The sequence below is a fragment of the Myxine glutinosa genome, chromosome 2, assembly GCF_964187855.1.
Source record: "Myxine glutinosa chromosome 2, kmMyxGlut1.1, whole genome shotgun sequence".
Lineage (NCBI taxonomy): Eukaryota > Metazoa > Chordata > Myxini > Myxiniformes > Myxinidae > Myxine > Myxine glutinosa.
In genome coordinates, this window is record NC_136262.1 from 156,247,961 (window position 1) to 156,265,445 (window position 17,485).

General features: G+C 48.9%; 1 protein-coding gene across 1 annotated transcript in view; it reads left to right on the forward strand.

Moving 5' to 3' along the window:
* LOC137422247 (high affinity cAMP-specific and IBMX-insensitive 3',5'-cyclic phosphodiesterase 8B) overlaps window positions 1-4,514 on the forward strand; it is a 250,684-nt gene extending 246,170 nt beyond the window's left edge. Inside the window, exons 20-21 of the mRNA XM_078771846.1 lie at window positions 1,823-1,952; window positions 2,106-4,514. Coding sequence (XP_078627972.1) covers window positions 1,823-1,952; window positions 2,106-2,215 — 240 coding nt within the window. The 3' untranslated portion in view covers window positions 2,216-4,514. The remainder of the gene's footprint in view (window positions 1-1,822; window positions 1,953-2,105) is intronic.
* The last annotated feature ends 12,971 nt before the right edge of the window (window positions 4,515-17,485 follow it).

A 17,485-nucleotide genomic window follows, 5' to 3' on the forward strand; every position in this document is an offset into this window, starting at 1 on the left:
CAGAATCCACACAGCATCAGGATATGGTACAATTGTAATGAAACGGAAAACCAAATACTGCATTGGAGTTATCAGAAGGAACCAGAAGAAGTAGAGAGCAAAGATGGAGTCATTAGGTGGAACCTGGATAGGATTCGGGTTTCAGCTGCTGCTCCTCTACCCTCAAACCTATCCAGGTGCAGCCAAGTGAACCTTACAGAACAATTTCTGCAAATATTCACTTCTCCTAAGACAGATACATAGCAGGTGTATATTATATAGCAGGTGTGCCAAAAAAAGCCAAACCCTCGTTTTTTTCATTAATTTATTACCCTACGTGCGTGAAGGGAAAACCCAGGTGAGCCAATTGGTTCACATTGTCTGTCTGTCTGTCTGTGTGTCTATAGACGTCAGTTCATGACCAGGGAGCAACTCAATTTCAATTGAATTTTATATTTTGAATATTGTAGAACACAATGACCGTCTATCTGCCTGTCTGGCAGTGAAACACAACAATACAACAGGCATTTTAAGGCCATTTTCACTGATAGAGCGGGGGTTAGCCTTGCGGTCCCCATGACAATGTTCTCCATTTTGCCCTATTTTCTGCATCTCCCCTTGTTAACCCCCTTGCCCGCATTTCTTCTTCTTCCACCACCTTTAGCCAAGTCTTTCTCGGTCTTCCTGGTCCTCTACTTCCTTCTACATTCATTTCCATCACTCTTCTCAACCAGTCACTTTCATCCTTCCTCAACACATGACCAAACAATCCGTTCATTACCCATGTCTCGCTCCCATAAATCATAACACTTCTCACACATGCAGCACACACCTTTCCCTTCAGCTTCAACGACACTCCCCTCCTGGTTAGCATGCCTCTCAGTTCCCGAAACTTCTTCCATGCACTTCTCACTCTAGCAACCGTTTCTGAGTCTGATCCACCTTCTGTTTGGCAGTGAAAGAAAATTGAAAATCATTCCAAACAGGAAACTTACTGTTTTCAGGCATGTCATAAAGAACACAAACAACAGGCATGAATAACTATGATGTGGTGTAAAAGACGGTGCATCAACGGCAGTAGACTTCCGAAAAAAAAATTAAAATTCTACAGCCTTTAAGACTATTTAATTTATTTCACTGGAACTATATAATTGAACAATACAAATCGCCTCACTGGTACTTTCGAAAACCTTCAGTTTAGCAGTACTTGGACAAAATATTATGCCATCTCAACCAATCAAATATGCCGCTCGCTTTCTCCGTGTTGGGGAATATCGAGATTCAGACAAAATGGCAGCTTGTATGAAATATAGATTGTGATCGGAAATGCCAAACAGGAGTTTAAAAGACCAAAGAGTAGGTATCGCCGGCACCATTAACAGATTACATATCCCTGCCTTAACTACTGCTGGGAAGGCAATGGCAAACAACCCAGTGTCATGCTTGCCAATAAAGTACTTCAGCAGCACCAACGCTCTGTAACAGAGTATGGTACAGCTGTAGAATTAGAAGACTGTCAAGGCTGGTGTAGGTCTGTGCTATATGGATAAGTTGAATAACTGGTTTTATCGACTGAAGGTTGATAAATTGTGCTGAGCACCAAGAGAAGCAAAGCAATGTCATCGTTTTGGGCTCTAAGCCTTCAATGGAGCAACGGGATTTTCATAAACGATGTAGGTATGCATCATGAGGCAGGTTTGGCTGGGTGAGGCGGGTAGTTTTATGTTTAAAATGTAATTTTGCCATCCAGGTGAGCGTTGGTGTGAATACGATTGTATACTTTATGGTTATATGAGTGGAGACGAGAACTGCAAATAATGCAGTTTGTTGTGTGTCGTAACAGACAGAAGAGGAGAAACAGAGTGGTCTTCCTGTTGTCATGCCTGTTTTTGACCGAAACACCTGCAGCATACCCAGGTCCCAAATTTCCTTCATCGATTACTTCATCACCGACATGTTTAATACCTGGGATGGTGAGAGTTTGCACTGCAATTGCTGCTTTACTTGCCGAACTCTTGATCATGAGCCTTAATTTAATTGTCGTGTTTCTCCATCTTCGTAACCAATTTTGTCTTCACCAAATTGCATATTGCTCCACCGCCTCCTTTCTCCCCCTGACACCCAAGCGTTTGCTGATGTTCCGAACCTCATGCACCATCTGGCTGAAAACTACTGCTATTGGAAATCTCTGGACGAGCGCAAGTTGAAAGGTTTGCATCCTCCTGCTGAGTCTTGAACGGTGATTTGGCTCAACACCGGCGCAGCAACTTTGATCACTTTCTCCTCTTCTTCAGTTCTTACCACTTGTTCTCACAGACAGGTGTCAGCCTTTTATCATCATGGAAGAAATTCAGGATGATGAAACTCTTCCTCAACTTCTTTCATTCTCTGAGATTCACTTCAGCAGGGAATACGACATTGTCTCGGTCCATAAGTTTCCACCCACACGTGTTTCAACCTATAATTGTGCGACTATACTGACACATGCAGCAGCATTAGAGCAGGGCCAAAAGACGTTTCTGGTCCTTGTGCAAGCTTTACTCATAATCCTGCTCATCAAATGCAAGAACGATGACATTGCGCTGATCGAAGAGAGTGACTGCTTTTCCAAGGAGCAAGATGTTGCTCGACTGGGTTGAGCACCATTGACATGAAGATTCTTTGAATCATCGACATTTTATGCAGGATTCTTGGATTTTTCTGGACCTGGGTTTGTCTAGCGGTTCAGAGGCACCAACACCAGCTGGTCTTCTTTCTGTACACCCTGAACTGCACCGCACGGCACAAACATCAAGGTGCTATAAGTCTCATTGTCAAGAGCAGCCATCATTTGCTAACTAGGCAGAGGGTCCCAAATATGCTTTAAAATAATTACCATGTCAATTTTAATTTCTTTAAACCTCCACATTGCCTGTGCTTTGCACAATCACGTCGTCCAGAACGAACCCAAATGTATCACGTCGAAGCCTTTTCCAGTCGAACAAATGGTTGCTCTGCCTATGGTGATACTTTCATCACAACTATTGCTGCCCGAATCTCAAAAGGGGCATCTATTTATGATGTATGGAATATTTGACCACCCCCACCCCTTACCCCGTTTCCACCTAACCATTCTTGTGCATAACAACACAGGCTTCTTGTCTATACGTGTAGTGTGTTGCTACCGCATGTTATCTGTTTCGAAACAACGATGCTTATGCCGTCGATGGCATTATCCGAAGACTTTTCGAAAGTTTTCTTCATGGGGAAATCAGCTGCTGCAGACTCGTTGGGGTTTTGACTGACTATTAGTCCATAATGTCGGAGTTGCAGTATGGATTTCAATTTTGTAACGGCTATCGAGTGAAAGTCATCATTTACAGTGAATACTGTTTATGTAGCCCAAGGTAGAGGATCCAGACGTTTTAAACCTCCGTTTCGTGAATGTCAATCCTGCATCGTCTCTACAGTCCCCAAAACCTCGAGAGCCACCGAGGACTTGTCTTCAGTACTGTTTGTCGGTTACACCCTTAGCTCAGGACTTTGCTGCTAGAAACGATTAAAAAGCAATTGAAATTTTCTACGCTTTAGCTATTATGAAGCTCGACTAATGGTATGAAATCATTTATTTGGCCTTTTGAGATCGTTTTGATGTAAAATAAGTCTCCTGTGACTAATCATTTGATTTCTATGCAAATGATGTTTGAGAAATATTGAAACATTCCAACATCCAGAAAAACAAACATTTGGATATTTGCATGGTGCAAGGTTCTAGCATATCATGTCAGAATGAAAAAAAAGAACATTCATTACGTCTAATTTTTGAGCACATATAATCAATCAGTTATCGTTAAAATCTTTTGAAGACCAAAACAGCCTACGGTATTGGTGGGTGGACCATTGTGATCCAGAGAAACCATGTGCAACAAATACTGACTGGTCCAAGGAGTGTTAAAATCGACTTCAGTGCCTCTTCTTGGCCGGCCGGGGCACAACCCCACCGTTACACCACATCCAGCACCTGGAGAGAAGACATTTTGCTCAAAACATCTTCGGAGTGGTGGGCAGCGGCGCAGCTTCCATGGGAATTGGGAAGCTTTTGTAACAGATTGTTTATCGTAATCGGTTCCATTGCTTTTGGTATCCACCTGATCCTACCAAAGCGCCATGGAAACGGCATCACAAAGACATGGTGATGCAAAACGTGCCCTTGTCAGTGTCTATGGAATAGTAATGGCAAGGAATTTTTACACGAACGAGAATTACCAGAGTACGAGGGCAAACTATTAGTGAAAATAAAGGAACTGGAAGCAAGAGTTGAACTGTTAAAAAAAACAAAAAACGAACGGGTCTGTTATGTTAACTGTGCACAATTGATTACGTCACGTTGGGCCATGTCAGGAACAAATTATTTTTGAGAGAAATATTTTGTAAGGATGTAAGAAATGTATTTGGAAAAGAATTAGATAATATGAATATAATACAATATTTAAACTAATAAATGTTTGTTTTCTTATTTTTATAACTTGCTTTGTTTATAAACCTGTTGAACTCTGTCCCATGTTGACAACCGTTTATTGCTGAAAATCGATAACAAATAACATTTTTGAAGCTGTTTGTAAAACTTCATGTTATTTGATTCCCAAAGAGTTGTTGTTGTTGTATAGCCCTAAACTGTTCTCTTAAACAAGCCTGCGTCACAGAGACAGCCAATTGATCTCGCATGAGTGACCCACAGATCCCCTTCTTCCAGGTTGGGGTGTACCCATGCCTTCACGAAGTCAGGGCCGAGAGAGAGAGAGAGAGAGAGAGAGAGAGAGAGAGAGAGAGAGAGAGAGAGAGAGAGAGAGAGAGATAGAGAGATAGAGAGAGAGAGGGAGAGAGAGAGAGAGAGAGAGAGAGAGAGAGAGAGAGAGAGAGAGAGAGTGAGAGATAGAGAGTGAGAGATAGATAGAGAGAGAGAGAGAGAGAGAGAGAGAGAGTGAGAGATAGAGAGTGAGAGATAGAGAGAGAGAGAGAGAGAGAGAGAGAGAGAGAGAGAGTGTGAGAGAGAGTGTGAGAGAGAGTGTGAGAGTGAGACTTTTACATCCTTTTATTACAAAAATATATTTTAAAAAATTTGAAGTATAAATAAAACCATTTCACAAATCAAATGTGAAGAAGCAAAACCATTTTAAAGGGAACATTTACATAAAGACCATTAATACATCAAGAAAAGGAAAAAGAAAATAATAAAGTGTTTTGTTCCTCAGAAAATTTCATATTATGTTAAAGGAGTGATCAATCTGTGATCAAACTACCATTTTGAACAGAGCAAAGCGCATTATTCAATGCCCATATACTTTTAAAGATCAGCACTTTATCCATAGATGTATAGAAACAAAATTCCATTTTAATACGGGCAAATACAAGTCCTTTAAAACAGGCTGGAAGGTTATCTGCACATCTTAAAGGATTTCCAATTTGCATTTTTCTCGTGCGATATATTGATTTCTTTGATTTCTTTGCCGTGGCAACGAGAAAGTTCGCTAGAACCACTTCTATTGGGTGTGTGTTGGAGACAAAGCCAAAAATAAAAGACTTCAAGGTAAAGTTTAAAGAAAGCTTAGTGCACATTTCATGAAGCAAAAGAAATAAAGGAATCAAGCATGCACATTCAACATAAGCAGGTGACAAGGTCTCAAGAGCACCACAGAAGGGACAATGGTCAGATATTTCAGGAGAAAAAACATCTAAGAGCTTATTGGTGGGTAATATCCAATGTGCCAACCTCCACGACAGGTCGGCAGTTTTCTTCGGAATAAGTACATGATAATTTGGAATAAGTACATGAATAAGCTTTCCAGTTAGGTTGGAAGGGGTATTCTGTAGGCAAGCAATTGTGGCACTTCAACTGCCAAGTTCCTTAGGAGGGCCGGATTGCTTTGACACAGGCCTGGTATATTACGCGATTTTCCAGACCTGCAGATCCAAAACGTATTTTTGGTAAATATTTTATTATTGCACCAGAATTCATTACAGTGGGGGTGAGTTCTAAATTTGGGAAACAGAGGTTTGGTTCACAAACAATTGGGCCATCACCAGTGCGAGAAGATTGCTCCCAATGCACCTCAACTCTGCGGTACACATTAAGTATTTCACAAAATAAAGAAGATATTACGCGGTTAGACCGCATGACAACTTTATTCGCAAGTGCTGCAGCACTTAACCATCTCTTGTTGTCAATCATTACATCAGCAACACGATGGACACCGTTCTGAACAAAATAATCAATAAAGGAGCGTTCCATTCTTATTCTTTTGAAAAGAGAGGTGTGAAAAAGAGGCTCACTGAAAACATCTCTGGTGTAAGAAACATAATCACGGTCAACCAAGAAAACACGCCAAGCATTTAAAATTATATTATAAAATGGTGGAAGCAAGGACAAATCAATACATTTCATGTTCATTAGAAATAGATCAGATGAATAGTCTAGCTTGATGGAGGAGGAGGGCGGTGGACCTCCAGGCTAGGTCTGATGGACCATAGAGAAGCCGCCAGATTGAGGCGATGCCAAATGCCATTGCCCTGCACACGATGTCCACAAGACCATGTCCACCTTCCTCTAAGGGAAGATTCAGGATCTCTGGACAGAGCCAGTGTTTTCCACTCCAGAAGAAGTTTATTACTGTGTTCTGTATATTCAGCAGAAAGTGTTCAGGTGGCGGAATGGCTTTGACTCTGTGCCACAGTATAGATGCTGCTAAATTGTTGATGACCAGGACTCGTCCCCGGTACAAAAGCAGAGCCAGCAAGCCTTTCCATTTCCGCAGCTTTTGTTCGAGAGAGTCAGCGAGACCCTCCCAATTTTTCGCTTGCGTTGCTGCATCACCGATGAAAACAACAAGGTACTTCATTCCGTTGAGGGACCAGGTGAGGTGTTTCGGAAGGACAGGCATAGGCAGCTGGCATGGCCCCATCCACATCGCCTGGCACTTGTTCCAGTTTACCAAAGCTGAAGAAGCTAAACCATAATAGTCCAAGCAGTCCACCAGTTTATTGATCTCATCGCTATTATGTACGATGACACAAATATCGTCAGCATATGCAGAGACTTTCACAGGTCTTGTGAGCAAATTTTTGCATCTGGTTAAGATGATGCGGACTTTGATTAAAAGAGGCTCAATGGTTTAAGAGTATAGAATACCGGATAAAGGACATCCCTGATGGATACCCCTTCCAACCTTTACAGGTGAAGTCAGTTCAGAGTTTACTCTGAGTATTGAGGAAATGCCATTATAGAGCAGTTTTACCATGGAGAGAAAAACAGGACCAAGTCCGAAACACTCTAGGACCTTGAAAAGATATACATGACTTACACGGTCAAAAGCCTTCTCTTGGTCAAGCACAATCAAACCAAGATTGTCATTTTTTTTGAACTTTTTGAACTTGTCATTTGAACGCACTTCTTACAGCTGATTTACGTTTTCACCGATCAGCCCAAATTAGGCTAAGGGGTATTGTCGTCCGGGCGTCCGTCAACTTTTGGTTTCCGTCAATTTCGAGCAGAACGGCTAGTCTGATTAAATCCATGTTTGCAGTGTGTGTTGGGGTTGAGTAGAGGAAGGTTCCTTTCGAAAATGGGCGCGCTGCGATTTTCAATATGGCCGCCACGGCAGCCATCTTGAAATTGGTTTCCGTCAATTTTGAGCAGAACGGCTCGTCTGATTAAATCCATTTTTGCAGTGTGTGTTGAGGTTGAGTCGAGGAAGGTTCATGGACGCGCTGCGATTTTCAATATGGCTGCCACGGCAGCCATCTTGAAATTGGTTTCCGTCAATTTCAAGCAGAACGGCTTGTCCAATTAAATCCATTTTTGCAGTGTGTGTTGGGGTTGAGTAGAGGAAGGTTCCTTTCGAAAATGGGCACGCTGCGATTTTCAATATGGCCGCCACGGCAGCCATCTTGAAATTGGTTTCCACCATGCATGGGCTGAGGGGTTACGCCTGCTTTGCAGTGCTATTTATTTAACTTTGGAAACGGTAACAAACCCCTCATTTGTGCTGTCCATTGGTTCAACGGGAGGGGGCATGTCCACTTATTTATCTGGTTTATCCTGCACATTTGTCGAGCGGGAAACGTTAACATTAATCTGTGAGTCATTGTTACCCATTTCGATTAAGCACTTTAGGGTGTCCGTGGTGATATATACTTGGTAATTGCGACCATTTGCAGTGGATTTTAAAACAACATTCAAAGAGGACTAATCCTTTTTGAGAACCATAAATACCTGTCTACGGAAACTCATCACGTGACTGACACGTTCATCCTTACAGCCCAAAGGGAGCCTTTCCTGACTCCATCTCAGCGAATGCACCGGTTAACTCGGGAAGGGTAATTGGAGCATCCAGTTCCAAGCGCTGGGCCTCAGTCACAGAAGGAAAATGAGAGGTCAAAACATTCATCATTTCATAAGAAACCGTTTTGGCTTTGAAAAGATCAGAAAAGAAATCGATTATATTTAATCTTACATCGCTTGGATTAGTAAGGATGTCCCCCCCTGGGTCCAAAACCAAAGATATAAGTCGTGTTGGTTTATCTACAGTTTCTAGATGAAAGAAGGACTTACTCGGGGTGTCTGAAACCTTAATATTCTGTATTCTTAGCCTAACCAGTGTGCCCGCTGCTTTTTCATGGATCAAATCCCTTAATTGGGCCTTCTTCTCAAGTAGCGACTGATAGTTCACTGCGTTGCTCTCATTGGCCCGCTTGCCCTCTAACCTTAAGATATCTGCTTCCAAGCAAGCCATCGTGATGTGTTTTACATTGGTACAGTGTGAATTAAATTGTTGGCAAAATACCCGAATCTGGGACTTTAGGTTGTCCCACCATCGGCTAATTGAGGAGAAAGAAGATTTTTTTTGCGCTCATTTCAGCCCAGAAATCACGAAAGGAATCTGTAAATAAACTATCTTCCAAAAGTTTAACGTTAAACTTCCAGTAACTATTTCTGCATGTGGGTCGAGGAAAAGAAAGATCTAAGGTTACCATATGGTGGTCTGAAAACAATGAAGGAAAACAACCCGAAGAGACCGCGACGTTCTGAAAGAGCACATGAATGTACCAGCGGTCGAGTCTTGCCGAAGACACCCGACCATTGGCACATCGACACCAGGTATACTGGGCTACGTTGGGGTGATGCAATCGCCAAACATCGAGTAGACCGGCCGTCTTAAAGAAACGGGATAGATCCGCATGGGACTCGGGATGAGGTTCTGCAGAATTTTTGTCCTTCGAAGGGTCAAAGGTGCAATTAGTCACCACCGATGCACACACTGGTCAAGATCAACTGATTTCAGGTGGTTTATCATGGAGGTGAAAAAGGACTTTCGATCCCTGCTCTCACTAGGTGCGTACACATTGAAAATGGTGCAGCGGAAGTTGTGATGTACTAGCTGAAGGGAAATAAGCCGGCCTTTTATGACTTCATGAAAATAGCAAGTCTCAAAGACTAGACCTGGCTTTAGAAAAAACCCAACCCCAGCAGATGAGGCTGACAGATTGCTAAAATAGCATTGCCCTTTGAAAGTTTGGCACCAGTCATGTTCCACGTTTGGTGTGATGTGGGTCTCTTGCAGTGAAAGAACATTTGCCTTTTTACGATCAAACAAGTTTTTAACTTGGGCCTGGCGGAGGTGACTTGCGGAGGTGACACCGTTCATATTTAAGGTCGCAAAGGAAATATTTTTCATTCCCTGTTAATGAAATTGACCTGCGGTTGGGAACACTCCGCACCTGCTCGAGTAACAAACTTTCTTAACCTGTGGAATTGAGATCTCATCAGGTCAAAATCCTCATGTGCTTTGATTATTATTGACTCTACGGTGCAAATGAATGATGCTAAGTCAGGGAAATGGTCTTTAATTACTATGTTACGGTGACGATACGTTTCGTCAAGGAAGGTAAGAATGAGTTGAGGGGATACCTGTGAGTGACCGTCACCGATTGTGACAGCTCGGTTGCCTCAATGTCATCCTCAGACTCAGACACGTCAGATAACATGTCGTCAGGTTCTGGGGTATTACATGCCGCCCCCGCGATCTTGTCCGGTGGCACCTTCACAAGTTTTCCAAGGTGTTCCCGTGAGCACTCGCTAACACTTTGGTGGATATTTTTTGTATCTGGGATTGGGGCTTCGGTTTGAGATCCCGGCAAACTCAGATTTACTGACCACGTTTGTAAAGTGGGAACATTTATTGAATCCTCGATCTGGTCGGTATTTAAACGGGGGACAAGCGGAAAAACATCTCCCAGCTCAGAACTGGTCGTAATTTCACTGTAAGTTTCAATCTCGGAAACTTCCGGATGAGAGGTAATAATTATGTTTTTAGGCTCATTTACATAATGAGACTCGTTAATATCGTTGGCAACGGTATTTATATCCTCAGTTCGTGAGGGAGAGGGACACTCGAACACTTGTGCACCGGGAATGGTGCCGCCCATGACCCCCTTCTTTGCAGCACCAGCGAGATTGCTTAGCTCTGGTGCTCTTCGCTTTTTAGAAAACACTATGGATTCCTCGTTCATGGGTTCGGGAAAGGGGACGATGCTAGTTGTGTCAGTCACATCGGTGGGTGTCATCACATTGGGGTCAGAGAGCACCGGTGTGTCAGACAACTCAGTCGGGGTGTCAGAAGGTACGGTCGGAGTGTCAGAAGGTACGGTAGGGGTGTCAGAAGGCACGGTCAGGGTATCAGAAGGTACGGTCGGGGTGTGAGAAGGTACGGTCGGGGTGTGAGAAGGTACGGTCGGGGTGTCAGAAGGTACGGTCGGGGTGTCAGAAGGTACGGTCGGGGTGTCAGACGGTACGGTCGGGGTGTCAAAAGGTACAGTCCGGGTGACGGAAGGTACGGTAGGCGTGACGGCAGGTATGGTCCGGGTGTCAGAAGGTACGGTAGGGGTGACGGAAGGTATGGTAGGGGTGATGGAAGTTACGGTAGGGGTGACAGAAGGTACGGTAGGGGTGACAGAAGGTATGGTCCGGGTGTCAGAAGGCGCGGTCGAGGGATTGACCTTTTTATTGTCTATCTCGTTATGTCCCGATTCACCACACTTTGGACAAGAGGTCTTGGGACAAAAACTTTTAACGTGTCCGAATTCTCCACAATTAAAGCATGTTAAGGAGGCTGAGGAAGTATACATGTGGTATTCCCGATCGTCCAACGATACTTTAAAGGATATATTTAAACCCGTATCGGCTCCACGATCCGGGAGAATCATGTACACTTGTCTCCTGAAGCTCATTACGTGTTTGACACGATTGCTGCGACACTCGAGTGGAATCATTGAGATTCGGGAAACAATTTTACCATAACGAGACAGAACGGATAGGACTTTCTCGCCTGGCATGAACGGTGGTACATTGGATATTGTTATCTTGGTAGCTGGCGTATCCATAGGGGATACCGTAATAAAATGACCTCCTTTTATGGTTAGACCGGTACTAACGACGTCATGAACGAAATTTCCCTCTGACACGAACACTACGAACTTCTGGTTCATTCGTGATGCCGCTCGAACATTACCGTCTCCTATGATGGATCCCACGGCAAGGATGATGTCCTCAGTAGGAGCTCCTTCAGACGGAACACATGCGAATGCATGCTTACGAGTTCGATTTTCGAACGCCTCGTAACGAGAGCGTGTGTTCACCATACCAGCGAATTTACCCCACACTTGTCTGAACCGGACAAGAAGGGTTCAAACCTAAATTAATCGAACTAAAATAAATAACAAATGTGCATTACAAGCACAAAAAGGCTTACAAATCGTCGTTGAAGCCAGTAGGCCGCACCCAAAATGGGCCCACTCTCAATCCTCTCTCTCTCGAAGAAAAATGTGCAGAAAGGATGAAAACAAAACGCCAAAGCGCACAGGATGGAAAAGGAGAGGGAGGGGGGGGGGCAGTGGAGGGCAGGAGAGGAGAAAACCACACAGAGGACTCACCACAAAACAGAGCAGCTGCATACGGCAGCCATGAAACTACACCCAAATCACAATAGCCAGCAGAGAGAGAGAGAGAGAGAGAGAGAGAGAGAGAGAGAGAGAGGGCTGGTCCACGGGGACCAATCGGCGCTATGACCGTGACCGTGCTGCCTTGACGAATCAGGGCAGCAGGGAATAATGGGGAAGATTTGGCCCCCGACTTGCATTGGGGGGTACAACCACCACGAAGAAGCATCCCCGATAGTTTTCGCAAAAAGATTAGGCCGTGTGTCCAGAGCCTGGCCACCCATTGGATGTCTGCACCGCTAAAACTGGTGCAAACCCTTAGCCAGGTGCTCCATATGCATGAATGAACCGATTTCCTTTGTTCACAAGGAAGAACGAGGAGGATCAGATCTAGAAAATACTGATCTCATCCATATACTCCAAGCCAAATCTCTACTTCCAGAACACACAGAATCTTCCAAACACCAGAACACATTCATAACGCACCCCACTTCTGGAATCCAAGAACAGGTGATACAACACGGCTACAGAATGCCTTTAGGCATGACAGTATCCTGCCCTTTCTAATCACGATCCCTCGGGAAGTGAAAGACATAAATCCCTGAACCCCATTACACTTTGTCGGTACAGCCATAAGCCACCTCGTTGACCCAAAGGTCAGTAAGTAACCTCGTCCGTCACCTGTGGATGATTGATTAGTGTTTCTGAAGAGTGCATATTCCTTTCTCGATTTGATGTGACACACTCGTCATAGAGCGTCGGTGGTGCCAAATTGCTTCCTGACCAAGGATTTTACTAGGTGGGTTGTCATTGCCTTCCCAGCAGTAGCTCGGGCAGGAATTTGGTTCAGGGTGCCAGGAATAGCTCGCCTACTCTTCGTGAAGGAAACGGTGGGAATCTGCAATGCCCACTAACTAATACCGGCAGACTGATACTCCCAATTTCACGTCCACACAAGGGACGGCCACACACATTGATGAATCACCTGCCTGAGAAACACCGGAATGACCGTTTACAGCTGGGACAGGATTCCAACCCAGGCTGGACAGCTTGAAGGCGACTGAGCGTACCTCGAAAAGTCTCGGCCATCCTACCGACCCATTTGATGTACGAATGAGCAAGGTGTGCTAAAAAAAAGTGTGTAAGTGTATCACAAAATGGATGGTCATCCTATTATCTACCTGTACTATAAGAGAGCAGTTTGTCTGGGTGTGTGTGTGTGTTATTATAATATTAAATATAAATTTTCCTTAGTAGGTGAAGTGAAGGGTTTCAGGCACCCACAAAAAAAATAGGAAAAAAAACAAATTGACGCTGGACAAAGCTGGGTACTCCTGCGAGTCCACTATAGGAAAGCCGTGTTCAGGTGTGTGGTTTGTTGCCTCCATATGCGAGTTTCAGAAGGTGGAGCGGAGTCCTCCCAGGTCTCGAAGTATCCACCTCCGTTTCAGTAATGGATCATGATTCATGGACAAGTTTGTGAAGTTTATTTAATACCCTGCGCACGCGAAGCGAAAACCAAGGTTAAGCATTCAGTTGGTACGTGTGTCTGCATTTAAAAAAAATCATTTTCTCAGCAACCGTTGGTCCGATTGACACGAAATTTTACCAGAGAAGCTCCTCCCCCTGTCTAATATTTTTGTTCATAATTATGACGTCATATGTCACGTGATAGGACGCTATCTTGAAAAAACGTTACACTGTGGCGGACACAAAAGCCCACTGGCGTGGTGACATCATTCCACGCACCAAGTGGGCGGTGGCCACGCCCGAGGGGTAGGCGTGGCCTCATGTTATACACCGGGCGACCAGCCCGGAGCTTTTGAGTGTTACAGTGTGCTCTTACAATAAAGACGTTTATATGTTACCGCTTGTCCGCTTCCTCCTTGCTCACAAGCAGCGCGCGTAACGCCGCGCTTTACTGGTGACCCTCGACGTTGGATCTGCCGTAGCGATCCTTCAGAACACGACGCCATTGCAATGGCCAACGACAAGGCAATGGCGATTAAACTTCCCGAATTTTGGGAGGCCCAGGCCGAAGTCTGGTTCGTTCAAGCCGAAGCCCAATTTCAGCTTCGGCGCCTCACCAACGACGACCTGCGCTACTGCCATGTCGTCGCCTCCCTCGGGCCCGGCACGGCCGCTCGAGTTGTGTCCGTCCTTCGCCACCCACCGGACGGCCACAAGTACGAGGCACTCAAGCGGCTACTCCTAGCCACGTTCGGCCTCACGGACGACGCACGGGCCGACCGCCTCCTGGATCTCCCCGAGCTCGGTGAGACGCGCCCGTCGGTCCGAATGGACCATATGCTGTCACTGTTGGGCGACGAAGCCCCCGGTTCGTATTCCGGGCGCTTTTCCGGCGCCAACTTCCAGCGCAGGTTCGCCTCGCGTTGGCCGGGACCGAGCTAACGGAACCCCGAGCATTGGCCGCCAAGGCGGACAGGTACTTTGCCGCTTCGGACACGCGGGCGAGCGTCGGCGTGGCCGTCACGGCCCTCGACGCTGATGTTCAGCAGCATGTTCCACAGCATCAGCTTCTACAGCGCGCTGATGTTCAGCAGCATGCTGATACGCACCTCGTGAACGCCGCCACGCCCCGCCCACCGCCGCGGCGAAAACCGCCACCGCGGGGAAACCCGCCAACTCCACCGGCCTGGCGGAGCCAGCCGCGCTCCTCCAGCTCCACCACCTGGTGCTGGTTCCACGCCAAGTTCGGCCACGAAGCTCGGCGGTGTCATCCGCCGTGCTCCTTCAACGGGTCGGGAAACGCCCGGGCCGGCGCTCAATAGTGGCGATGAGTGCCGGCCGTTCGAGCAGCCTGCTGTTCATAACGGACACCTTCTCCGGGCGCCATTACCTGTGCGACACGGGAGCGCAGGTGAGTGTCATTCCCGCCGGCACGTCAGACAAGCACGCCGCGGGTGGGGGCCCCGCGCTGCTTGCCGCGAACGGGACGCCCATCCGTACGTACGGAAAACGCTGCCTCTCTCTGCGGTTTGGAGGGCAGGTTTTCCGATGGACGTTCGTCACCGCCGACGTGCCCATGGCACTGCTTGGCGCGGACTTCCTGTGCGCTAATGGGCTCCTGGTCGACGTCAAGCGCAGATGGCTTGTCCAGGCCGAGACGTTCAGCTCGCTAGCTTGTGTGTTGCCCAGCTCAACGAGCGGCTTGCCAAGCGGCTTGCCGAACGATTCGGTTCCGGCCACGTTGGTCTGTACGCTTCCGGCAGCGGACGCATTCACCCGCCTCCTCGCCGGCTTCCCGGCCCTCACGCGGCCCACCTTCTCAGCGGGGGCCGTCAAGCACGGGGTGGCCCATCACATCCCCACCGTCGGGCCACCGGTCTACGCCCGGGCACGCCGCCTCGAGCCGACGAAGCTGGCGGTGGCAAAAGCGGCGTTCGCTACCCTGGAGCGACTCGGCATCGTTCGGCGCTCAGAGAGCGCTTGGGCGTCGCCGCTGCACATCGTGCCGAAGCCCGGCGGGGGATGGCGACCGTGCGGGGACTATCGCCGTCTCAATGACGCCACGACTCCCGACCGCTACCCCGTCCCCCACATTCAGGACTTTTCCGCCCGTTTGGCGGGCAGGTCCTTCTTCTCGAAGGTGGACCTCATACGCGGCTACCATCAGGTCCCCGTCAGGCCGGAGGACGTCCCGAAGATGGCAGTCATCACGCCATTCGGACTCTTCGAGTTCCTGCGCATGCCCTTCGGTCTGAAGAATGCGGCTCAGGCGTTCCAGCGACTGATGGACAGCGTCCTGCGCGACTTGGATTTTGTCTACGTCTACCTGGACGATATCCTCGTCGCCAGCGCGTCCCGCGAAGAGCACCTACGCCACCTCCGCACGCTCTTCGAACGCCTGGGCCAGCATGGCCTGATTGTGAACCCCGCAAAGTGCCGGTTCGGCGCCGCCACAATCGATTTTCTGGGGCACCGTGTCACCAGGCACGGAGCCGTCCCCCTGCCGGCCAAGGTGGAGGCGGTGAAGGGGTTTCCGCGCCCCCGCACGATCAGAGGGCTGCAGGAGTTCCTGGGCATGGTGAACTTTTACCATCGGTTCCTGCCCCGTATCGCCCAGCTCCTGCGCCCCCTGCACGAAGCTCTCCGAGGTAAGCCGGGCAAAGGCGACGTTACCTGGACCGAGCAGATGGACACGGCGTTCACGGGCGCGAAGCTCGCCTTGGCTAACGCCACCATGCTCGCGCACCCGGCGCCCGATGCACCGATCGCCCTCACCACCGATGCCTCGGACTACGCGGTGGGCGCGGTGCACGAGCAATGGGTGCGTGGAGCTTGGCAACCGCTGGCGTTCTTTAGCCGGCAGTTTCGCCCGCCCGAACGCCGTTACAGTACCTTCGACCGCGAGTTGCTCGGACTTCACTTGGCGGTCAGGCACTTCCGCCATCTGCTCGAGGGCCGGGCGTTCACTGCCTTCGTCGACCACAAGCCGCTGATCTTCGCGATGGGCAAGGTCACCGAGCCGTGGTCGGCCCGGCAGCAGCGTCACCTCTCGGCCCTGTCCGAGTACACGACGGACATCCAGCACGTCGCGGGGAAGGACAACCCGGTGGCGGATTGCCTTTCCCGGGCCGTCGCCCACGCAGTCCACCTCGGCATCGACTATGCCCGGATGGCAGCGGACCAGGCCGCTGACCCCGACGTCCAGGCCTTGCGGACCGCCGTCACGGGCCTCCGCGTCACCGAGGTGCCGTTCGACGGCGCGGGCGTGGCCCTCTTGTGCGACGTCTCCCTCGGGCGTCCTCGCCCCATCGTGCCCGCGGGCTGGCAGCGCCAGGTGTTTGACGCCATCCACGGCCTGTCCCACCCGGGCGCGAGGGCCTCCCAAAGGCTGATCGCCGACAAGTTCGTCTGGCATGGCCTCCGGAAGGCTGTCCGCGGCTGGGCCAGGACGTGCCTCGCGTGCCAGCGCGCCAAGGTGCACCGGCACACCCAGGCCCCGTTGGCCCCGTTCACGGTGCCGGAACGCCGGTTTGACCACGTCCACGTGGACCTGGTGGGACCTCTGCCCCCCTCGCAGGGTTTCACCTACGTCCTCACCATGGTGGACCGCACCACCCGGTGGCCGGAGGCCGTGCCCTTGGCGTCGACAACGGCGGCCGATGTCGCGCAGGCTTTCATCGCCACCTGGGTCGCCCGGTTCGGCGCCCCCTCAGACATCTCATCCGACCGCGGCCCCCAGTTCACCTCGGAGCTCTGGGGGGCGGTTGCGCAGGGGCTCGGGGTCCGGCTGCACCGAACCACGGCCTACCACCCCCAGGCTAACGGCCTGTGTGAGCGATTTCACCGCTCATTGAAGGCCGCGCTCCGGGCCACCCTCTGTGACGGCGGCTGGGTCGACAGGCTCCCCTGGGTCCTGCTGGGCCTCCGGACGGCGCCCAAGGAGGACCTGCGCGCATCCGCGGCGGAGTTGGTCTTTGGGCAACCGCTGCGGGTGCTGGGCGAGTTCCTCCCCGACTCCACAGCACCATGGTCCGCGGCACAGCAGCGCTCCGCTCTGCAAGAGACC